Below are 24,037 nucleotides of genomic sequence, written 5' to 3'. Positions count from 1 at the left end.
ACTGTGCCGCTGTTCGACGCCGCTCCTTCAACGGAACCCCCTTCCTCCATGTCTTCCATCTCCTTTCCCAGGCAACCCAGGTAATACGGATAGAGTAGCCCCCTAACCACCAAGCCTTCGAAGAGAACCCCCCACCAGCAGGGCCAGACGAAGGCCTCATCTCATCTCACGGCTCCTCATCCTTCTAGGCCTTCGAAAGAAAAGCACGCCCCCAATTGCGCAGTCGGCCGAGGAACATTGCTTAACCCACCCACACTACTTTCCGAAGAATCATGGCGTTGGGTGCCGGAGCCGACTTGTTCGAGGGATAGAGTGGTGGGTAATCCCCACTGATTCGTGGGGATTTGCTGCGCTCTGTGACCCCTTCATCTACCACGTCACCCCCGTCCGACCCGGGGTTGCGGTGATAGCTTCGGCGGCACAATCCGAATCGAGCCCGTCGACGAAGACGTTCGGCCTAGCTCGCGGGCCCTCGCACGGCCTCGCATTCGTCTGTGGCGTCACTTCCATCAATGAAAAGACGAACAGAAATCTCCGCTGGTAGGGCCGCGTTAAGGGGGGGAGGGGCGGGAGTTGGGAAGTGTGGCTGCCCCCCTCCCGGAGACTAGAGACTGCCATCGATGGAGCACGGAGAGGACCTGCTGCAGTGAGATGTCACGGGGTCACGGGGTGTCCAAACCAGTCAGCACTCATGTCCACGAGCGGCAGTTCGCGCTCCTAGGGTACCATTCATTTTTGAGAGGAGAGACTACTCCGTCTGCAAGGTGCCAAACATGGGTTCAGAGAAATTTCCGCCACTAAGGACACATGGGATCCGAGAAAAGGGAGCTCCAAAATGCAGAGCACCACGCTCTACTCCGTAAGCTCTCCATAACTCGTTCCGATGAAACGGTTGGAAATTTCCCGGTTGATGGCGTCTTACTAGGTAGGTATGCGTACTTTCTGGCATTTGTTAGCATTAGCAAACTCGGGCACGCCACAAACGCCGCCCTGCGGCACAGACATGGAAGAGCAATACGCGCGTGGGCATTGGCATACTCTAACTAACAGAGACTGAGAGACCCAGTAATCCATCAGAACAAATCAGGGGTTGTGAGAAAATAAACTAACAAGCTTCTAGCCTCGGCCTGTCTCCGACTCTACGTGTGACAATGTCACATACCGCAGTACTATGTCGTCCTGAGAAGGGATAAGATCTGTTAAGCATAAACCGCGGTAGGCGCATCAGGCTCCATTTATTTGGCCCAAGCTCCTTCGTGGACTTTAATTTTTACTTTTCGGTTACACGTGTATTGTGAGTCGTGACGGCAGTCAGTCTTCCCCCCCGTACTGCAAAAAAGAAACCTTTTTCTCAAGGACGTGGTCTGCGGAGGGAGAGAAAGTCAATCGGAAGCAGAAAAAACACACACGCCATTTCTGCTTGGTGCGGGTTGTCTCTCCTTAGTGTTTCGAGTCAGGATGGCATGGGCAGCCGGATGCCTCGAACGGGGTTAGTTTGGACGGGCTGATTATGAGAACTAGGCGGCTAATGCCTTTGGCTGACATTTCTTCTCCTTCGCAATCCGTGCCCATTCAGGGGTGAGATCCAATCCCGGGCAGAATTCGTACACCAAAAGTTGTCAAGGTCCCAGAGACCAGGATATGCATGCCAAGAAATAGATTGAGCCTCAAGCCCAGCCCACGAGGAACTCGAGGAAGCCCCATATGGAGGAGCCACAGCCCACAGGGAGCCACATCTTGAACGATATCCGTTATCAAGCCACAAGGATGACGAGGATGAATTGTGGTTCCCATCACTTCTTCAAAGGATCGACTTTTCCGGTGAGATGGAAACTCTTGTGGGAACTCTGGGAACAGCACCACAACACCCAGTATTCCCGACCTGTTCCCTTACATCCCTCTGGCCATCAAAATTGGATCTCGGCTCTGTTTGCCGGGACACACGGCAGCAGCGGTCAGACCGTCAGAATGGCGGATAGAAGCGAACCAGAACCTCCAAAGCCTCCAATCATCATGGCTGACCTGAACCTGTGTTTACTGTGATCGGCAACTCTCTTTCCTGGGAGGGAACGCTGTTCCATAAAATATGGCTTTGTGAATTGTCAAGGTGCCGTTCAAAGTTGCAGTTCATATATTTATATTAACTTCTCGGTACGAACCCCCTCTCCCCTCCTTGTCTTACCAATGCTGATGGAGGCGAATTGAATTCGATCTCCCACTCCCCCCCCCCCCCACCGTCCCGACCCGGGCGTCGTTTTCCCTTTGCCCATATTGCCAGTTCGCAAACTCATACGACTTTAAACTTCACCAGGGGCTCTGGTATTCTCAACAAACTCTCTCTCGCGTGCCAAGATCTCCTTCTCAGCCTTGGTGTTACCCTCCTTGGGCAGGTACGAGAAGATGACAGGAATCAGCGCCGCCAGAATAGTTCCGAAGCCGGTGAAGGCGCCCGTGACCGCGAACCCCTTTACAAACCGGGGCCCGTCCGACGAGGGCCAGAGCCTACTGCCGTAGACCGCCGAGAGATTTCCGACAGAGTTGACCAGGGCCACCACCACGGCGCGCTTTTCCGCAGGGAGTGAAATGACCTCGGACGTCCAATTAAGCATGAGCGGGAGCGCCGTGTACAGGCCGGCAATGTAGAAGCACAGCATGGCGTACACGACTTTGGGGTTCGACTCGGTCACGCAGACGAGCGTGCAGATGAAGCTGAGACACATGCACCCCGTGATGTGCCACCTGCGGTCCCTCGTCTTGTCGGCCGTGTACGAGAGCACGAGCAGGAAGACGGCGCCTACCATCCAGATGGGGATGGTCATGTACTGCGCCATGACCGACGTGTAGCCCATCTGCTTGACGATCGTGGGGATGAAGTAGGAGATTGTGCAGGAGCCCAGGTCCATCGTGAAGAGCACCACAAATATGTACGTCCGCGGGTCGGCCAGCGCGGCCTTGAGAGATTGCCAGTGAGTGAGGCGCTGGCCGTGTCGCGCCGCCGTTGTCTGCCGATCGTGGATCATGCGGACCACGGCGAGTTGCCGTTCCTCCAATGAGAAGCGCTTCGTTGTCTCGGGGAAGTCGAGCAGCACGAACTTGAAAATCATGGCGAACCCGACCGTGCAGACGCCCTCAATCAGATAGAGCCATCGCCACCCTCGCATGCCTCGAACGCCTTCCATATTACCGGTGATTGCGCCAGCGAGGAGGCCGCTCACGGCGCCGGAGCACACAGAAGCGGTGTAGAAGATTGAAAACCTCTTGCCTGTAAAATGCAATTTCACCTTAGTACAAGCTGACGTAGACCAGTTGTGGGGCTTGGCATCCATCTATACTTGGGCTACTTTTACAGATGAAGAGTAGATTAAAGTACGGGACTCGCGGGTGATACCGTGAAAGTAGGTAATAAGGTAGGTAAGTACTTACCGATTTCTGCCTTTTTGTACCAGCAAGTCATCACGTACAAGACACCAGGGAAGAATCCGGCCTCTATGCAGCCGAGAAAGAACCGAAGAGCCAGCATTCCTTCGTAGTTTTTGACGACCGACATCACGGAGCATACGGTGCCCCAGACAATCATGATACCGGGCAGGTAGTACGACGGGCGAGATCGAGTGAGCAGCATGTTCGAGGGAACTTCACAGACGAGATAGCCAATGAAGAAGATCGAAAGCAACATGGCATATTCTGCATCATACATCATCTTTGTCAATACCGATTTCTTTGACTCCTTTTGCCTGGGCCTGTGTAGGGGCGCTTACGGTCGTCTGTGAGTTTGAGGTCTGCTTCCATACCAGCAACTTTGGCATTGCCCTTTGTGACAAGTCAGTTCGGACACCCCTGCGTGTAATCTGCCGCGATAGACTCACGATATTCTGCCTGTCGATGTACGCTAAAATGTACATGAACCACAATGTCGGCCCCTGCCATGGGCGTCAGCATCGCGCCATTACTGACTCGGATTTCGACTACTGTTCAACCCAGCGGACGAGCCAGGGGGGGGGGGGGAGAAGGGAGGAAAAAAGCCTAACCATGTATAAGTCGAGCTTCCGCACGAGGGCCTTCTCTTCCGGAGTATCTGGAACATAGTTTGCCAACGCTTGCTCCAATTCCAAGTCGTGCTCGGATAGCGTTACTTTCTCAGTGTACGCCTCGGCCGTATCCGCAGTGTCGGAAACCTCTGGTTGAGGCTTTTCTGTCTTGATGTCGGCCATGGTGAATGATGCTTATTTTGGATTGACCTGGCACTCAGTCGCTCGTCAAGCAATGCGTCGATCACGGAGACAACATCACCAAAGATATCACTCGAGGGAAGGGAACTAATGCTCTTATAAAGGTCTTATCTACTATTGGTGCTGACGATCAACCAGCGTATCACGCGTAATATGTGCACTGAGTCGGAAAACCGTGTCTTTCCTCGATACGGGACAGATAGAGTTGGGCGTGGCTAAACCCCGCATTGTTATCGGTAGTTCAAGTATACTACGGATAGGTAGGTACCTACTTGGAGAGTTGGATAGACCGAAACCAGGATGACCGAAGCAACTTGTTATCTCCATGCAATGGCGACCGTATCTTCGCACGTTCCACCCACTATCACTATTCCCCGCGTTTCCACAATGAAGATACCTGTGCAGTATGGCAAACGAGTTGATAGTTGAAGTGAAAGCACGCGGGTGGGGTTCTGTCATTCCGGCTGCAAATGATAGATGACGAACGGTGCGTTAGACTGCCTGGGCAGCTATTGGCAGTACCTTTCACTATCATCCCGGATATCAACAACCACTGGAGAGTGGGTCCGGTTCCGGGACCGGTTGGTCTGTGTGACCCGGCCCGGTGCACTTCCTGACGGGCGAGGACGGGGACATCCTCTCTGTCAATGCGGCCGGCATTGCAATGTACAAGCCGTTGAACAAGAACCGCGGATACGGATATTGTACGCAGGTACATGAATATCCGCACTTGCTAACGCTACCAGACCGTCGGGTCCGGTGAATGTGGCATCCGGCCGCCGATGCCACATAGCTGCGATATCTAGGCGCTTAGCGACCGGGGCGTTTCTTTATAGTTCTCCCGCGGCCAAAGGCTTTGCCGCAGGCAACGGAATGCGGGAAAAGGAAACAATGCCATTCTTACAAACGCAAGTGTTGGCTCTGAATCAACCATATGGCATCGTCTCCGGGCCGACGGAGCGTTAGCGGCGAAGTTGGACTTTCAAAATATCCAGGAGGTGTTACCTGAGCCGAGACTGCTCATATCAAGTGGTACCATCGTGTTAGTCGGCGGGCATAGAGGATGATGGAGAAGCGCACGAAGGCGACTTCTTGGATGATTCACAATCTGCAGTAGTAGTGGCGGCAGAGGATGGTTCGTACTACGTTCCAGTATTGGGGTCGCGGAGGAGGTCATCTGGGGGGAACACTTTCCCGGTCCTGTGATGTTTGGCTTTGGCTTATTCCCTGTAGTGTGAAGTTTGTCCAGTTCTTGAGAGGCCCATGTCATCATCGTGAGATGGTTCGTGAGCGAAATACCTGTGCGGTATGACCATCTTCTTTCCGGAGCCATCTCAACACAAAAGCAGGCACTGGAGATGTTCATCATGAACTAGAACTACCTCAAACGCTCTGCATTATCTGTCTGATCGATCCCTATTCTTTTGCTTATAGGCTCTGAATTGTTTCGCATCCGCAGGAGCGCTGTCTTGAGGTTGTGTGTAATGAGTATGGTCTGGTCGTTGCAGATACGGTGGTGGCGGGCTTGTCGTCGACGTCCTAGACGCTCGCCAGGTCTCGTGTATGGGAGGTCATGGCACGGAACCGAGTCATTGAGACTGGCTACTTGGAGAGAGTAACTGAGATTGTGTTCAGGTTGTCTTTGGCCTCGATCGCGATGAGTCTGATGTCGTAGGCACCTAGGGATAATGCGGGGTAGGTTGACGACTGGTCGTGTGTATGAGGATTTCGCTCACCTTTTGCAATCGTAATTCACATCGATTTTATTCTTTTAAAATATGTATGTGAGCTCTGAAAATGTCTGAGTTTCTTGGATGATACTCATCACTAAGCCATTGTCCACAAGTCTGATATTCATGTCACCAAGGCAGTTACCGAGGCGGACATGGTGAATTGAGGGGCTTGCTGTAGCCTAGTAATGCCGCCAGAGTTTGGACCAGATCAAGCCAGACTAGGTACTTGCTCAGCCTCAAAAAGCGTCCGTGGCATTTATTCGAGCTTGTCACCTACGCTGAGCTCCATCTCGAAAGATCCTAATACATTTCCCATCTTTCATCCGAGCTGGACCTGCTGGGTTACACACTACCTACTGTCGCCCGTAGAGCCTCGTCCCCGCACTTTGCGCCGCAATCAAAATGACCACCCTAACATCTGGCCCCGTCTGCCGGTACAAATTCACGATCCTGCCCGAGTACTTTGTGAACTACTACAAGGTTGCCGATGCCAGTCCAAACGGAAAAGCAACTACGCAGCCAGGCCTCGGACTCCTCGACCTGCACTTTGGAGACGCAGCGGCTGATGTAGCAGCCGAGGGTGAAACCAAGCCCTGGGAACGATTCGCTTCTCATGTGAGGAAGCTCAACGCGGAGAGCCCTGACGGCGTGGACTTCAAGGTCTTGTACCTGACTAGGCACGGACTCGGATACCACAACGTTCAAGCAGCCAAGGTCGGGACGGCTGAGTGGGATGTAAACTTTCTTAAGCCTTCTCATCTTGATGGAAATTGAAGCACTGACGAAGGCGGGCAGAGGTACTGGTCCCACCTCGATGGCGACGGCGTCGTTACCTGGCTCGACGCGGCGCTCGTCGACACAGGCATTCAGCAGGCAAGAGACCTGAGCACCTTCTGGACGCGTGCAACCTCCACCACCGCCGAGGGCGAGGGCGTTCCCTTGCCGGAATCCTTCTACACGAGCCCTCTCCGCCGGTGCCTCGAGACGAGTAATCTCGCCTTTGGGCCCCTCGTCGAATCCAGGGGCGCGGGCCGGGACTTCCGACCTCTCGTCAAAGAAGGACTGAGGGAGCGCCTGACAGACCACACGTGCGACAAGAGGAGCTCGCGGAGCTGGATCGAGGGTGCGTATCCGCGTTATCATATAGAGCCTGGCTTCACGGAGGAGGACCGGCTTTGGAAGGCGGATCGGTTTGAGACGACGGAGGAGCACGTCGCGAGGAAGCAGCTTGTGCTAGAGGAGATTTTCTCGACGGATTCAGGGCAGTTTTTGTCGTTGACGGTGCACTCGTATGCTATCTCGGCTATACTGATGGTTGGTGGGCAGGAGGAGTTCAGGGTCAGGGAAGGATCTTCGATTGCTTTGCTGGTTCGCGGAGATAAAGTAGGAAATAGATAATTTGTCTCAGCAGAAACACGAACCATATCAAGCTACAACATCAGCATCTTCAGCACTATGGAAGACTCATTCATCACCAAATTCCGCAGCAGTCTCTGAGAAGCATCAAACCGGCGGTGGCCGGTAATTCGCATCCTGAAGCCTTGACGCAACGCCAGCCTATATCACCTTAGACAGTAGTGCGCCATATCAAGTGATATCAGTAGTGGAACGTAGGGTCATATGTGGCGACTTTCATTCAAATCTAACAATCTGTCTAGAAACTCTCATTCTCCGCAAATTCGCGGCCCCCTTGAGTCCCTTCGGCTCCAGTATCAATGGCATCCTGGATGTCTGCCCCCCCCCCCCCCCCTTCCTGAACCGATGAACCGGCTGAGGCCATGCACCTCACACTTGCGCCCAAAGCTGTCATTTGTGGAAATTGCCTGAGAATTCAACAATTCCATATAAAACCTCATGTACAATCCTTCCCGGATAGGCAGCTGCCAGGGAGCATACCTCTTTCGTCTACATACTACATCTACTAGTCTCCCTTTGAGTCTCTTTCTTTGAGTGTATATTTCTGGAAGACTATACGCAAAGCTCTATAGTATAATTGTGACAAGGAAATGGTACCATTATCTCACTTCCTCTCTACCAAGTCACATTCATCCCACCCTCGCTCAAACAACCTCTTCTAAGACACACCTCTGGAGCCTGACTGCCATTTCCTATGATACTCAAAGCGAACAAAGCCTCCCACTACCGCCTACAAGGCAACTAGGCAACCGTCCTTGGATATGCGCTGGCTCATACGCGACACTTCCAGAAACCCGAAGACTATGATACTGCATTCTCCCACGCATTGTAAATAGGGCTCTTTGAGACGTCTAAGAGCCTCACCAGATTAGGGTCAGAGTGAGTTAGACGATAGGTGGGTCCGCGACATGCCACGTCTGAGGCCGGTCTACGGCGACGAGGTCGCCATGGCATTCGTGCACGTTGCTGCCGCTGTTCAGACCTTGGAGGATACGGACAACTTGTTCCTGGTATCCTGCGTCGATTTGGGCAAGTTCCAGTATGCGGCGCTTCTACGTCTACTCTGGCGCGATCGTTCAGGATGTTGATGATGAACCTAGTGGGGAAGAGCTCCTGCGCGGATTGGAAAAGGGGGGGGGGGAGCGTTGGACCCGGTCTGGCGTTCCGCAGGAACTGACACTGAAGACAATAGGCCACAGTGTCCGATAGATGAGAGGTACAAAGTGGCCAGCCCTTCACGCAGTGACTTCCAGAGAAGCTCGATGCGATGTCCAAGTGCTTCGGAACTCGTAGCGTACTCTCATCTGGGGAATCACATTTGCCCAGTTTCGACACTCGAGCAGATCGATGCCGCAAGGCCTCCGCGCTCTTTTGGTCTCGTCTCGCTATGAAAAGTTGCAAGATTTTGACCTCATTGCAAAGAATGTCTGAATGTAAGCTTGGCCTTACGTGAAGTTTCAACAGCCTTAAGCGATGGGTAGACTTTACAGTTCCATACCTAAACACGATGACTTGGAGAAAGACGAAGGCCCTCATGCAGAACAGATAGAGGAATTGCGTTGTAAGGGCGGCTTGTGACTGAGGGTTTCCTCATTTATAAATAACACTCGCTTCGGGGTATCTTAGTTCTTAAATGACCATGGAAAGCAGCGCCAGGTATCGCAGAACCACCTTCACTTTAATATGCCCGAGCCCCTCAGACAGCTCCCAAAGCTGTCCAGAGGCGTCTCCTTCTTCGCACCCAAGCTTCTCATATCCACCAATGGCACCATGGAGGGTCGTCCGTGTGCGCATTGAAATGGAAACGAGCACCGACTAAGCCTGCGAACAAGAGCCTCGCATTGGTCCCTGGACAGGACGTCGTTGAACATGATGGCACCTACTCGACTTAGCGTCACGACTTCTCACAAAGCTGGAAATTCAATCTTACTGCGGCAGGATCTCGAATTAAGCAGGTCAATGATCCCTTGGGGACATCCGTGAAAGTTCGATACCCAGTCGATCTCTTGACTGCTACCTCCAGCAGCAAAACTGAAGGGCCTGGAAGCTGGGCTGCCGTCTTCCTCGGCTCTCCATATTTCGTGCCGAAGAAGGTCTGCGACCAATTTTGGCTCTGATCTGCACCGCTCAAGAATGCTTGGTGGCAGGCTGAACACGTCCACCTTGGGGAGCTGCCTACTCCTGTGCCGCCAAGCTGTCGACTCCGGTTCATCAATATCGAAGAAAACTCCCCATCGACGTAGATGGTGGACGTATTTGCGCAGCAGTCTGCATTCCTTGGACGAGAACTCGAATTGTAAGGGCTTTTCGAGAGCCTCCGTCTGTGCAAGCACCTCTTTCGGACGATTCGCAACGTAAAAATAGTCCCGCATCAGTGACTCGAGTCGGCATCTCTCGTCTGCGGCGTGTTGATCAATCAAGACTAGTACAGAATTCGTTTGGGCGCCTGGCAGATTTCCGGCAGAAATCAGATCTCGTCTGAGTTTCACCAGAATGAACTTATTATCAACCTGGGAGACGACTTCTGCTTCCATCAAAGCAGCCTTGGAGACTCGGCCAGAGAGCTTGATATTCGACGTGTGGGCCCCGTGTGAACATCTAGTGGTGTCAAGGTCTAGGGACTGAATCAGACCTTGTTTTGGTCCTCCCTGTGTACCATCCAGTTGAGGTACGGGGGGTCCGACGGGCTGAAAAACGGGACTCTCCCATTTCGAAAGAATACCCCTGAGCCTATCGCTCGGCGGTTGAGGTTTTAGGCCATCCCGTGGCTTGAAGAATTGGGAAGAAGAAGGAAGCAAGTTGACGTGGCCTCGTACTGCGTCCTTGTCGTTGGGCTTTGCCGAAGATGACTTCGACTGACTTTCCTCTACCTCGAACGATGGTCGCGTAGAAAGTTGATTTTGACCAGCAGCCTCACTTGTAGCGCTGGAACGGTTGCCAGGTTCGACCTCCTTTGACAACGACGACTTCGGCAACAAGTCATCAAAGGGCTTCCGCAGCAGATTTCCGGACTCGTCGAGGTACCGCAAACTAGGCTGAGCTTTCGTGGTGTCCTCGCCTGGCTCTTGTCCCGCAGTGGGCCTGATCGTGGCTCCTAGAGCGACTTCCGAGGACAGAGGAGTTGATGCTCCCGATTTCGAGGTGCCTGCCGATGTTCTTCCCATTTTGACTCGTTGCCAGAGATCGAAAGGAGACTCTGGCCTCGATAGCGGGGTAGCCGAATTTGATCGACTGGTCGTTGACGAGACCGTCCGCGACCGGCTGCTGTCTCTGCGTCTCCCTTCCCGAGAATCGTGTTCTTGATGCTTGCCACTAGAAGAACCCTGGAGCGAGGTAGTGACTTTGTGAGGACGGAAATGATGCTTCTTCAAGAACTCGTAACAGACAAGCTTGAGCAGGTCAATCATGTTGGCGAGGGTGTGGTTACGTTCTTCGAGGAGGTCTTCGAAAGATGAAGCTACGAGAGGGCGTGCACGGGACGAAGAGCTGATTCGAAAATAGAATATTGGCCACCGATCCAAGCCTCGCCTCAGCTTGGTAATTTTTGTTGAATTTCCCTGCGGATGTGGGAGAACGACACCGGTCGAATCGCTTCGGACATCCACGTCCTCCTCTATGGCAAAGCCGGAGTTGACAAACACACGATTGACCTCGTTGTACAGAACATTGGTCCCGTACTCATTAGACACGGGATGGATACCAAAGCTAATGAACTGAGCTCGACGTGTGGCGACGGGCTTCAGCGCTATGCACCCTGCGATGGTCAACTTCCCAACAGATGCGCCGATGGAAGTCCAGACTATTTGGCCCAAGCCGTCCACAAGACCTGATTGTGTCAGAGTGCGTGATGAACGAGCTACCATGTCCGACTTGGGTGTTGTGTTAGGCCTGAAGCGTGTCTCGTTGTTGTTGACACTGTCTCGGACGAAGAGAGCAACACTCGAAGGCCAGGCTAGCAACAGAGCAGTGAGGTCATGAAGTAATCGGCCCCAATCCTTGTCCACTGCGACTTTCTCTGAGGATGCAGCTCTCTGCTTAACTCTGACGGCCATGGAGCCGAACAAGTCTCTAACGGTGACGCGGGTTCCATGGCTGAAGGTCACTAGGTGTTGCTCCGGTAGGGCAGGGATGTTGCGTGCCAAGACCTTTGAGTTGTGAATGGTGACTGAGTTTTGCGAGTTGTAGAGATGGTGGTGGGAGGTGACGGAGAGCAGAGACAGAGCGGCAACAGATGCTAGGAAGTTGCCGTTGACACCGTGGCAGTCTGTCTCGGGCGAGAGCCTTGATGTGTCTGAAGATGTTTTAGCAAAGTGCGCGCTAAGATGAGTTCATGTAGCTCACGATGCTGTTTGGCCAGTCCTCCATGCTCTTGGAATTCAACAGGTAGAATGCCTAGCCCGTCGTCCTCAACCGTGCAATTGCCACGAGAGTAGTCGATAGTAACATTGACCCTTGTAGCCTCGGCATCGAGGGAATTCTTGACGAGAGCGCATGCGACACCGTTGAGAGACGTAACTGTGGCTGAGGACCTGATGCGGCGGGTGACGTCCTCTGGCAAGGGCTTAATGGACATGATGGCTGTTGAGAAATCGAGGCGCCATGTCGAGACGCGTCAGGATGAGCCACCGGGGATGGCTGCGTATGTGCATGGATGTGTGCAGTTGCTGGTTTACACGGCCATGGCAATTGCCTACGACTGTATTGTGGATTCAATCAACGATGACAACTTCCACTGGTCTCAGGCCGGAGCTCGTGCAGTGAATGAGGAAGGCGACGTCAGGAATGGCGATAAGCGATAACACACGATAAGGTAAGAGATTGTGTGTTGATTAGATAAGACACCTCAGGTAGCAGACGCGGTCATTTCTGTTCGCTGACTACCTAACGCCCTCAGGTGTGGCTGCCCCTGCTTCCAAGCACACCAAGAAGGCGCCATGTGAGTCTTTTGAGTTTCAGTTTGAGCGCTAGATTTGGCAAGTGTCGGACAAGTGAGCTGAGAGCTTTGGAACGGCCTGGGAAGTTGCGAACGGTTGCTGAGGGTGGTTGGGAATGGGGCTGAGTATGACCCTATGGTAAGAGACGTTCAATGCTGGATGGCGATTGCCAGCTTGGATATCCGTATGGCGCCGCAAGATTTTGAACATGGTTGCAGAGGGCTTCGCTCTTATGACTGAAGTGTGCTCGGAGGTATATTGGTATTGAACGGCTCGGACAGATCAAGGGACCACGAAAGTGCGGGGATCCAGAATCAATCCGGAGTACGAAAGCTCAAGCTGCCGTCTGATGTTGAGGAGCAAAGTGGCTGATGGTTCTTGTGTAATATTGATTGTCTTACATGTGACCCCTGTCTTCCTTGTTCGCAACGTCGAAAGGGTAGCCACGAGGATGGGATGCATGTCGGAGATACGAACACACCAATTCTGTCTCAAGTTGGTGTGATCTCTTGAGCTTTCTATCGCGTCTCGAAAAATGTGCTGAGAAAGTCTACCATCCAGCGGCATATGAGAATTAAGGCAGGTAGATTCGAGAAAGTAAAGAGCGTGCGAAATTATCGAGAGTGTGACATCACACATCAGATGGAATTAGGTATGGATACAGCAGCTGTTGTGCGTGGCTGGTGAATGCCAACCGCAGTGACAGCACAGATGATGATGACATAATGCGACCCGAAGGATTGATTTGTAGCAATCAGCAACAAGTATAAGTGTGCGTAAGCAATTAATGAAGCTCGCACCAATTGTCAGTGTTTTCGAATGGGATTTAAGGGTCCACGCTTCCGGGGGACCTTGCAGTGATCCCAGTCGAGCTCTTTGAAAGACATTGATGATCGGAAGAATGGAGTCCTGGGAAGGCGAGAGTCTCCGCTTGGGTCGAGACGGATAGCACACCAGGTGGTCCAATTTCGTCAATTCCAGGGCTGCGTTAACGTTGTACCTTGGCTTGATCGCGTTGCGCTTGATTGGATCACACCGTCCTCCACCATCAAGCTGACAAAGGCTGGGGTTTCTCTACCTTGGCCCAGATGCCGCCTCAGAAGCTATTTGAACAAAAGTGACCAAAGTAAGTTGTGCCAGTTCCGGAGGCTCGTTGGGTGCTTCCAAGCTAGCGGGCAGTTGGCAGACGCAGACTACCGAGGGCAGTGGAGATGGGCGAGAGCGACCCCCAAGGTCTCAGAGTCTCCGAGATGGCTTCGGCCGTGGACCACTGATATGTTGCTGATCGACCGTAGGGCGGCGCAGGCGGGACGTGGACCTTGCCGTGGGTGCGTGGTTGCGTAAGGTGAGGTGGGCTGGATGTTGGGTACCACCCTCCCCGGTTCTGGTGTTGTCGTGTGGTCGTATCCAACATTGAAAGGAAGGGCACTCCGTATGTCGTCCGAGCACTGGTAGGATTGATAGAGATGTACGAGTATCTCTAGGTCGACGGCGACTTGGAGTATGGTGCTTACCTTAGTCAGATACCTGACCTTAATGTAGATGAAAGAAGGGGAAGCTGAAAGAGACCATACAACGTACGACGGGCATGTTGTAAGAAAAGATAGGCCGGGCTGGGCAGCGACAATGGGCAGCGCCTGGGGCGTCTGGGCTGGGGCTTTGCGATTGTGGCCCACTCAGTTCCACGCCTTGGTCCCTCATGATTCAAATCCGTTCTGGTCCTTTCGCAATACCTAAAGTACCTACAGAGGTATGTAAGGTAAGGGAGTAAGATACGGATAGGTAGGTACCTTGGGTTCCCTCTTTTACCCTGAGATGGGCTTTGCATGGAACCAAAGTGACTTGGTGACTTGGGCCAGCGACCAGCGACCAGCGACCAGCGCCAGGCCGCCAGCCCAGCTCCAGCAACGTCGAATAAACGTAGGCAAGGTACCTAGGTAAACTGCCACTGTTGGGTACCGCTGCCATTTGCATTCATTGCCTTGGACTCTTTCCCATCCCACTTTCAGTATTCCGTTTCCAGTCCCATTCCCATTCCCATTTCCATTTCCATTCTCAATCTCATTCTTTGCTCTCGCTCCTCCCATTCTCAATTTCGACCTAACCACCACTCTCACCCCGACACACCGTACACCGCACACCTTCCTCCCATCTTGATCTTCGACCACCGCATTTTGCTCACATTCCTTCAACCTTCCCGACTCATCCATTTCATTCCCGAAAACCCGACTCTCCCGTCGACTGACGCTTCTCCTTACCCCCCTCCTGCACGCTCTTTTGAACGCCCGCTCGTTTCTCCAGCTCGAGTCCTACGCCCCGACTTCCATCTACCGCCTCATCTTTCGCCGTATCTCACCACTCGACTTCTTCCACTGATACCCCTTTTGCAACCACCTCCGGCAGATAATCCCCTGCGACAAAACCAACCCAGCAAGGCGACCGAATGGCTACAACCGAGGCCGCGCTGCAGCCGCACGGTAATTATAGCCTACCTTTCTGTCCGCATCTGCTTTATCGCTGCGACTGCCGTCTGCCCAAGGCGCAATCCTTCGGCAGCTCCAGCCCATGCCGTGTGGTCAGTCGCCTCAACCGCACAATAAACTGACAACATGGCAGATCGTCCCGATCGTGCTGGCCGCCGCCGTCCCTTCTCCACATGGGTCAAGAAGCTCACCAACTTCAAAAGCTCATCCTCTAGCGATGGAGGCGGCGTTCGCCTTCCCAGCTCCAAGCGCCAACAGGCCAAACTCCACGCAAAGATGCGAGCCTCCAAGAACAACAACCCCTATCCTCAATCAGGCCGAGTAGGCTCCGCTAGCCATGCCGATGTCGACGTCGAAACCAGTTCCTATTCATTCTCAACCGCTCTGAGCGGGAGCGCAACCTCGATTGAACGATCCTCTCGCATGTCTTCTCGAATGTCCTCCGACGATGGTCGCGCCCCACCCACCGCCGGCGCAAGATCCATGGCCCCCACGATTTCGACTGATCACGATGGCGCTCATTCCCTAGTCGCCCCGTCCCACGGCGCTCCATCCGTGGCAGGGACGAGTCGAACCATTGGAGGCGTCGAGTCTCGCAGAGGGGGAGACAGCACATTTTCATCCCCAGCACCGTCAGTGCGGTCATTGACGACCACCTTGACCACAATCCAGTCCATGACGCCAAACAACGGCGGCACCCATGTGCCAACGAACCCGACCAACAACGGCAACCACACATCGCACCAGGGTCACACCCAATCCATCCATTTCAACCAACCATTCCCAACAGCACCGCCCGCATCTGCCATCCCCGCCCATCTTGCGCCTGCGGGGTCGGCCTCTGGCAACCCCCAAACATACACAACGGCTACGGCCAACAACCTGCTTACCGATAACGCATCCATCATCACCCTAGCGTCCTCATCGCAACGTCGTCGCCGTCGCTCACTCGATACCGATGCCTCTGTCCGTGCCCTGGCCCCTTCCTCCCTCTGGGGCGGTAGCCGGGAGAGCCTTCCTCTGAGCGTCCTAAGCGCCAACATCGAACAGGGTGCGGGAATGCCGACAACCCCGGGGCTTCACCAAAGCAGCTCGCGTATAGCCAACGCCGAACGCACTAGTATATACTCGGCCACTGGTGTCGCTCCCGCCATACCGGGCGACCGAAACAGCTTTTATGCGAAGCAGAGCGGCACTGGGGACGGAGCGAGCGTTCGGAGCGGGCTGCTGGGCCACAGCCGGTCTGACAGCATCAGCGGGAGCATCGGCGGCGTGACCAGTCCGTTGACTAGTCCAAGAGAGACCTCGGAAAAGAGCGGAACGGAAGACAGGAGCGACGGTACGAATCGGGCTAAGGACGACGAGGAGCGCTAAATACAATATTCCATCACTATTCACGACCATTTTCTCGCATTAATGAGTCTGGGGCTTGGGTGTTTGGCTGGCATCATGGGAGGGGGACTGGGATGGTTCGGTACTTGGGATTGGGGGCGCTTTCATGGATATTACCCTCACGGGGCTCATACGCAGCCAGCTAGCCGTGAGTTGAGCATTGACGGGAATACATGCATTACGAACGAGGTCTGATTATCGTACTTTCTTGGTTTTTGCCATTGATTACCCAATTATCAAGTTTGGTGATTACTTATATGCCAGTCTTGATAAGTACTTACAGCCGGACTGCCCACTCGACAGCATTGTTTTAATACGGCAGGGGATCCAGGTCCAGGCCCTCGACGGAAAACTTGAAGGAGTCGTTGCGCGAGTAGCTTCCCCCGACGTCAATGTCCAAGCGTCCGCGAATGCAGTCTTCAAAGTCGACGTCGGCGTAGATGATGCCCTCGTCGTCCTCCCACTGCGGCCCGGCGAGGACGTCGCCAAAGGGGCCGACGATGGAGGACCCGCCGCGGGAGACCCAGTCTTTGGATTCGAGGGCCGGTTTCGTCGAGGTCGTGGCCTTTGTTGTTGTCTTGTTTGTGCCGTTTGTGCTGGTGCCGTTGCTGGCGCCGGGAAGGGCGATCTCGTTGCCGTCTTCTGTGAGGCACGAGTTGCGGCGGGCGCGAGTGGGGTAGATTTGGGCGTCTGGGGCGTCTTCGATGCCGCTGTCGTTGTCTGATGCCGCCGCCGCCGCCGTCGTCGTGGTCGTTGCTGCTGATGACGAGGTGGTGGTAAGGGGCCTGGCGGCCATATTGGACGAGACGACGAAGCAGCGGCCCTCGCAGGCGACGGTGCGCATGAGGGGAAGCCAGGTGTCGCGGCCGTCTGCGGTGGGGGCGAGGTAGAGGTTGATGTTTTGGGCGTAGAGGGACTGGCGGAGGAGGGGCATGTAGCTCTCCCAGCAGATTGCGGCGGCGAGGTTGATGCGGACGCCCTTGATTGTGGTGGAGACGGCGCGGAGGGTCGCGGGGGAGCCTTGGGCCCAGATGAGGCGTTCTGTTGCGGTCTTTTGGATGGTGTCAGTCACGATAGTACTATATCGAAGAGAAGAGGGATAGGGGGGGAGGGGAACCTACGGGCATCACTTTGCGTCTCTTCCCAATCATACCCAGCTTGGGACAGACGTAGACGACGGAGCAGTACAAGCTCCCGCCGGCGCGCTCAATGCACCCGACGACCAAAAAAACGCCCGTCTGCGCGGCAATCTTCTCCAGCTCCTCCCTCGAGCCGTCGCCCCTCTCGACCTTGGCACCGGCGGCGTGCTGCGCGGGGAGCTGTTTCTTGACCCACTTGTCGCCGCCGCCGGCGCCCGCGTCGCCGACGGTGTCGCCGAGGTCGACGGCGGCGTTGAAGTAGGCGAGGAACTCGTCGCGGCCCTCGGGGGCGCGGGAGCCGATTTTGGAGCCGAAGGAGGCGCCGCGGGGGTAGCCTGCGCCCAGGTAGGCTTCGGGGAGGAGGAGGAGGTCTGCGCCGGAGGAGGATGCGCGGGACGCGAGGGTGGAGATGTCGGAGAGGGTTTGGGATGTTGTTGCTGCTGTTGCTGGGGACGCTGTTGCGAGGCGGATTGGAGGCATTTTGGCGGTTTGTATGGGGTGTGGTTTTGCGGGTGTGTGATGTTGGTGATGTTGGTGATGGCGATGGTTGTAAGTGGTGAGATTTGGGCGTTGGATGCTCGGTGTAGAGTCCTTAATGGATTAGATCCAGCGAGAATGCTTGAAGCGATGGTATCCGAGCTGTATGGATACCTTGTACTGTGAGTCAGTTCAGCTGAAGCGGTGTATTAAAGGGTTTGAGATAACAATGCAGTTTCCCGCGGGATTTGAAAAGGGCGACCGGGCCGATGAAGCAGAGAAAAAAAATTGGGCTAAAGACTCCAGTCTGGGAATGAGGTGATTCAAACGCCGAATGAAGGGCGCTATTGCTTCTTGCATGTTGAAAAAGGATCCACGATGCGGACACCAGCGGAGGGGGACGGAAGGAGGGGGGAAATGTTCCAACGGGAAGCTTTGCCTTTACTGGGGACGTCATTGTCACATTGTCTTTAGCTACCCCGCAGCAGGGTGGGCGGACCCCGAAAGCTGAACAACCACACAACCTACCTATGTAAGTACCTAAGGTAACACCCCCCGGGAAGAGGAGCTCCACGGTTCAGCAACGTCGCGTGCGCTTCCAGGTTTAGGCTGTCGCAAGTGGGCCTCTGGGGGCCCTTGCCCCTGGATGCTTGTACCCGTTGCTGGTGTTGTTAATCATGGGTTAGCAGAGGCTCAAAGACACTGAGATCGCAACTCCTCGTTTTCTTGTCGCAGATCAGAAATGCCTGGAGTCTCTTGCTCGCTCACCATGGCTAAAGAAACATATCGATCGAAGATGTGGAAGACAACAAGAATGAAAGCTGTTGCATAAGAAAGATACATCATCACCCGATCTTCGCCACCTTATCCTCGAATGTCAACCGAGCCAGAGCATCGCCTACACCTTACATATCGGACCCCATAATTTCGCCATTTCTCGTAACTTACAGCCATTTGTGCTATACAGTTCGTAATGACTCAACAATTGCCAGCTTGTCGTCATTAAACCTTGACAAAGACACAAGTCGTAACTCAAGCTCGATTGGGAATCTGTGATTTTGAGACAGAGTAGAGAATGACTTCATAGACCTCAAGGCGCGCCGGATGTTGTTTGGCGGCACTGGTGGCATCGATGGCATCGATGGCATTCCGTTCGTCTTGTGCAACATATAGCAGTCGCCCAGTGATCATTGTCGACTTCGTCCAAGGAGCCACATTCTACACAACAAACGGCTTTTTGTCTTGAACATCCAGCCTGATAGTACGAAAATCCGGCCGGGGTTTCGTGAGGACAGTGAGACGTTGGACGGGTTGTAGTCTTCTGTGGTTGATACAAGGGCGCAGGCGCGGCTACAACAAGGCTTGATTGTTTTTGTTGGACAGTCGCAGTCCTCCGTGGTTGATGCAATGGCGCAGGTGCGGCTACAACAAGGCTTGGTTGTTTTTGTTGGACAGTCGCAGCAGTGGGCACAAATCGAATTTCATCCCAATCGGATGCCGTTGAGCTCGCGTATGACGCCTGCGACCACGTGAGAAGAGCCTGAAAGAATAACGGAAAGCTCGTTACTTGTCCTTGTCCACTGCTCCGACTCATCTCTAAAAGGCACTGCGAATGAAAGGCACGAATTGACTGACTGAAACGGGAGTTCAGGATGATCCGGTATCACTGGAACTTCCAAGTAGAGATTGTCATATTCCTGCGATAGGTGCCCAAGACCGAGCAATAGTGAGAGGCAAACCGCAAGTTTATGAAGAAGGAACTTCGCAGAGTATGCTTTGTCTGGCGGTAATCTGCTGCATTACCTAGGGCATGCCGCTCTGCATGTATGCGCTTGAGGCTGTGAGGTTTGTTTCATTTCGATCTAGAAAGCAGCCAATCGCCAGTGTTACATCCATAGGCCCCTTTTCCATCTGGCAAATGACTGGCTACAAGCTGGCCACGACTGTCAGCCTCCTGGATGCCTTACGAAACTAATGCAATGAGTGTCTGCCTTGTCTCTTTTCTCACATATTCCAAGTATTTTTGGAACCTCACGAATGGGAGGGTAGCGAGGTGACCAAAATGTACCTACGTACCTAAGAACCAACGCGCAGGTAGATGTCCGAGTATGCCTTGGCGTCCAGCTTTGGGTCACCTTCCCATACCTCTAGCTTGTTTCGGCACATGTGACTCGAATATCTGCCGTCGAGGTTTTCTATCTTGGAGATTTAGCAACAGCCAAGCACACCTTTTCAACAATGCCGACGCAGCCGCCAATCCAGCATGTTCCTCAAGGGTCAGTGTTCTCGTTCGCACGTAAAGAAGAGCCCACCGAAGAGGAGATTCAAGAAAAGCCGTGGAAGTACATCGGCTACAAAGGCTACACTAATTTCATCTCCTCGGATGATGACTTCTTCGTACTTCGCAGATTCGACTCACTGAATGTTCGCGCAGCGTTGGCACTTCAGGATGAGTTGTCGTGGCTTGAGGAAGAGCTAGGAGTTCTAGACAATGAATTCAGTGCAAAAGCCGCGGATGATTTCAATAACGGCACGCTGAGACAAGATGTGCCAGACCGTATCGATTTAGTCAGGATAATATCGGTGAAGCTGAGGGATTATAGTACGATACCATAACCTGTCACTCTTCGTCTAATATAATTCGGGATTGGCTGACAGTCACTACGTAGATGAGTTCTTGATACAACAACATACACTCCGCAAGTTGTCCACAGCACCACGGCGAGACGTGAAAAGTCTTCGTAATTGGCATCACAACCATGACTATAGGGCTATTTCAGAGGATGAGCAGAGGTATCTGAGTCATGAGAAGGACCTTGTAGCGGTGGCAGCGAGAGAGAAGACCCCGTTACGTCAAGTTATTGATGGATCCCTCCGTCTACGAACGCTTAGTCTATGGAGACATGGAGAAGAAAGGGTTGCGACTTACGATGAGAAGGAAGTCACTTACTATTCTGACAAACGGATGGACAGCTTCGCCTCAGCCGTTATCATCGCCATCGGAGTTCTGATGCTCATCACGCCCATATGGACCCTCCAGGCCTTGACGGATCTCAAGGCTAAACTCGCAGTCATCACGGTCTTCATCTTCGTCTTCCTTCTCGTTCTTTCCCTAGCCATGGTGGCTAAACCTTTCGAAGCACTAGGTGCAACTGCAGCGTACGATATCTTCTGCCTCCTAATACAAGGCCCATGACTAACGTGAGTATAGATATGCGGCGGTACTGATGGTTTTCCTCCAAATACAGTCAGGAGACTCTTGATCTTAGTCTTGAATGAGCTTAGGAACTTTTTATGATAGTAAAAGCTGGAGAAACGGCATGTACCATAAGTTTGGGAGTGGCTTTCCGGATAGTTTGAGACATTTTGACGGCCAGATACCTTTCATGCAGGATGTCAAGGTAACATGAGCTTGCTACTAGCCAATGCCGCACCATCAAGTAGTTCATCAAGGTTACTTCAACCTTGGTCCCACAGCCCACAGTCCCTCTATAGCTGAGCAAGGTTGGATCGTCTGTCGGGGTGGGCGAGCAACTACACTCTGGCCAAGTGGTCTAGCGTGCGACGTCTTCGTCCATAGATCGCAAACTGAATTCTATCTAAGCCCGCTGCACCCAGCGTCTTGCAGAGGCACTATAGTCTGCCATTTTGCCAGTTCGAGTCTCCCTTTTGTCACTTTTTTTATGGACCGTAGTGGCCTTAGTTGTGTCCAATAGGTGGAGAAAACATCAAGATTAGCCATATTCCTAACCGCAATCATCTGTCATTCCTATACATCACATTATATCTCATCTACCAAATTACTCATATCGGCCTTCCTTAACCTCGCCTCCGTAAGCAACAGCTCCTTGGGAAACCACTCCGCCAACCTACCACCAGGGAATCCAACCCCCTTCTCCAGCACAACATCCTCCTTGCCCGCAACCATGACCCCCAACGCGGACCCGCAAAGCCAGGCCCAGACCATACCATCACCACAATACCCAGCACTAACCCACTGTCCAGCCTCGGCCCCCATCCACGGCTGTTCCTCCTCCATCTCATCAACCGTCTTCCCAGCCTTCTTCACCTTGACACTTTCCCTCTCCTTCTTCAACCCAAACCAAGAAGATGCAGACGTAGACGAAGAAGAACCAGACGAACTAATCTTCCCCTTAACCCCCGCAACACTCGCGGGAACCCGCCCAACAAAAGGCGCCATATCCCCCGTAACACCCAAAACACCACTCCAAACCCTCACCACATCGCCCCTCCACCGCGTCCCAAACACGGCGCTCATGACCCCAGACACATGCGCAATCGTCATCCCGTCCGTCCCGGAATCGTCGTACACGCCAACCATGTCCACCCCCTCGCCCGCGCTCCGCGCGAACCCGCCACCGAGCATCACGTCCCCGTTAGGCCGCTGCGTGACGTAGTCGAAGGCGCCGTTGCCATAGACGATGCTCCATGATTTGCTTCCAGTATGGCTGTTATCCGGCCACTGGAAGCCTCCTCCTTCTTCTCCTTGCTGAGTACCTTGCATGGAGGGTGTCGTCGTCGAGGGTCGCTGAGCAGTCATATGAGCCTTCACACCCGCCATCTTCCCCCTCAACCCAGGCAAAAACTGCCCAGCATGCGCATTCGTAGCATGAACCACATGTCTCGCCCTAATCGCCCCCCTCGTCGTCCTAACTACATACGGCCTCCCACCCCCCTCGCCATCCACCACGACCTCCTCAACAGGCGTATCCATCTCCAAGCTCAACGTGCCCCCAAACTCATCAACCAACTCTTTCCAAATCTTCGCAACAAGCCGGTACGGCCATAGCGCGCCGGCGCCATACACCAACCCACCCGCAACATGACCCCCCTCGACCCCAAACTTCGCCTTCGTCTCCTCCCTCCCCAGCACCGCAATCTCAACCTCGGGCACCCACCGCCTCAACTCCTCCACCTCCTTCTTCCCGGCCTCGAACCCCTTATCGTCGAGGAAGAAATCCACCGTCTCGACGCGTCTGCATTCGGCCACTTCCCTGCCCGCCTCCCCACCAACCTCCAACACGGCCTCCGCGGTCCTCAACGCAAACTTGGTCAACCTCGCCGCGCCCTCTTTACCGAAATACTTTGCCAGTTTCGAAAACAGCTCGTGCGGACTCGCCTTGACGTGTCCCCCATTCCGCCCCGTCGCACCGGCACACAAACTCCTCGCCTCAAGCACCACAACCCTCGGTCCCTTCTTCTCCCCTTCTTCTCCATCCGATGCGCCTGCGGCGGTATACAGACTCCTAGCCACCGCGGCCCCCGTAATCCCGCTCCCGATAATAACAACATCCGCCTCCGACGGCAGCTTTTGCGACTGCGCGTCCGCCAGCTCTGGAAACGGCGGGTCGTCGAGCCAGTACGGGCTCGAAGGGGTCGCGTGCGGCAGGCCCGGCGGTGCGTTGACGCGGGCTAGGAGGGCTTGGTACGTCTTGTTCAGGTCCAGGAGGAGCTTCGCGACGGCGCCGACGGTTTTTGTTGCGCCGCGGAGGGCGGAGAGGACGGAGCCCATTATGCTTTGTGATAGTTCTTCTTCACTATCTTGAGGCGAAGCAGGAATGAAATGATTCTTTTTGAACTTGTTCGTGACGGAAGCGAGTCGAGCAAGCGATCATATGTTGTAATCTCTTGGTGGCCCACTTCTTTTGGTACTACTACCCAAAGACAAACCTCCTACTGGGACTTGAATGAGCTAAGTATATGGATGGGAGCGCTGATCAAGTTCGTCATGAGATATTGGATGAAACCAGCATAGCCATGTGTCCAAGTGTGCTGGCAAAGAGCATCCCTTCCAATGTTATACTTCGATCGACGTCGGAAGCTTACATAAGACACCCGGACCTCAAGCGGCCGGCAACCCGGCAACTCGGAAACAGGACGCAAAGAGTGAGAGAGGGCCGTGGCCGTGGCGTTTACTTACTTCCCCCCCCATCACCTGGACTCAGTACTATCATTGGAACACAAAAGGCCATTGGATCAATTCAGGAGGGAAGTACGGTAAAAGATTTCTACTCATTTTGTCTACCTTGACGTCTAAACCTAACCCCAAAAGGCAACACAAGAAACGCAAACGCCTTCACACCCCCCTCACCAATACTTCGCATCACAGCATTCCTCATCAGCAACGCCCACGTCGGACGTCAGACACGGCACAAGTCTGCAGCAGCCACCACTGAAGCTCACTCGAGAGAGACAGAGAAAACAGAATGAAAG

The 24,037-nt window shown here is 53.8% G+C and overlaps 7 protein-coding genes across 7 annotated transcripts; 3 read left to right on the top strand and 4 right to left on the bottom strand.

Annotated features, from left to right (window-relative positions):
• Nucleotides 1–2,297: 2,297 nt before the first annotated feature.
• Nucleotides 2,298–4,211, bottom strand: CPAR01_02501 (allantoate permease; the record flags this gene model as incomplete). The annotated part of the gene is made up of 5 exons (XM_060486788.1): nt 2,298–3,262; nt 3,424–3,684; nt 3,759–3,810; nt 3,867–3,920; nt 4,029–4,211. The coding sequence occupies 5 exons, from the start codon at nt 4,209–4,211 to the stop codon at nt 2,298–2,300; spliced, it is 1,515 nt and encodes a 504-aa protein (XP_060354116.1).
• A 2,153-nt stretch (nt 4,212–6,364) lies between these two features.
• On the top strand, nt 6,365–7,360 carry CPAR01_02500 (phosphoglycerate mutase; the record flags this gene model as incomplete). The annotated part of the gene is made up of 2 exons (XM_060486787.1): nt 6,365–6,697; nt 6,758–7,360. 2 exons carry the CDS (start codon nt 6,365–6,367, stop codon nt 7,358–7,360), a joined length of 936 nt encoding a protein of 311 aa, XP_060354115.1.
• Nucleotides 7,361–9,282: 1,922 nt separating this feature from the next.
• On the bottom strand, nt 9,283–11,951 carry CPAR01_02499 (uncharacterized protein; the record flags this gene model as incomplete). The annotated part of the gene is made up of 2 exons (XM_060486786.1): nt 9,283–11,669; nt 11,720–11,951. 2 exons carry the CDS (start codon nt 11,949–11,951, stop codon nt 9,283–9,285), a joined length of 2,619 nt encoding a protein of 872 aa, XP_060354114.1.
• Nucleotides 11,952–14,921: 2,970 nt separating this feature from the next.
• On the top strand, nt 14,922–16,169 carry CPAR01_02498 (uncharacterized protein; the record flags this gene model as incomplete). The annotated part of the gene is made up of 1 exon (XM_060486785.1): nt 14,922–16,169. The coding sequence occupies one exon, from the start codon at nt 14,922–14,924 to the stop codon at nt 16,167–16,169; it is 1,248 nt and encodes a 415-aa protein (XP_060354113.1).
• A 328-nt stretch (nt 16,170–16,497) lies between these two features.
• On the bottom strand, nt 16,498–17,806 carry CPAR01_02497 (carbon-nitrogen hydrolase; the record flags this gene model as incomplete). The annotated part of the gene is made up of 2 exons (XM_060486784.1): nt 16,498–17,238; nt 17,309–17,806. The coding sequence occupies 2 exons, from the start codon at nt 17,804–17,806 to the stop codon at nt 16,498–16,500; spliced, it is 1,239 nt and encodes a 412-aa protein (XP_060354112.1).
• Nucleotides 17,807–20,041: 2,235 nt separating this feature from the next.
• Nucleotides 20,042–21,066, top strand: CPAR01_02496 (uncharacterized protein; the record flags this gene model as incomplete). The annotated part of the gene is made up of 3 exons (XM_060486783.1): nt 20,042–20,405; nt 20,473–20,962; nt 21,015–21,066. 3 exons carry the CDS (start codon nt 20,042–20,044, stop codon nt 21,064–21,066), a joined length of 906 nt encoding a protein of 301 aa, XP_060354111.1.
• A 518-nt stretch (nt 21,067–21,584) lies between these two features.
• Nucleotides 21,585–23,336, bottom strand: CPAR01_02495 (FAD dependent oxidoreductase; the record flags this gene model as incomplete). Its single annotated transcript, XM_060486782.1, has 1 exon — nt 21,585–23,336. One exon carries the CDS (start codon nt 23,334–23,336, stop codon nt 21,585–21,587), a length of 1,752 nt encoding a protein of 583 aa, XP_060354110.1.
• Between the last annotated feature and the right edge of the window lie 701 nt (nt 23,337–24,037).

This window comes from Colletotrichum paranaense (genome assembly GCF_030867605.1).
Source record: "Colletotrichum paranaense strain IMI 384185 chromosome Unknown Scaffold_2.1, whole genome shotgun sequence".
In the NCBI taxonomy this organism is placed as follows: Eukaryota; Fungi; Ascomycota; class Sordariomycetes; order Glomerellales; family Glomerellaceae; genus Colletotrichum; species Colletotrichum paranaense.
This window is presented reverse-complemented; position numbering and strand designations above follow the sequence as displayed.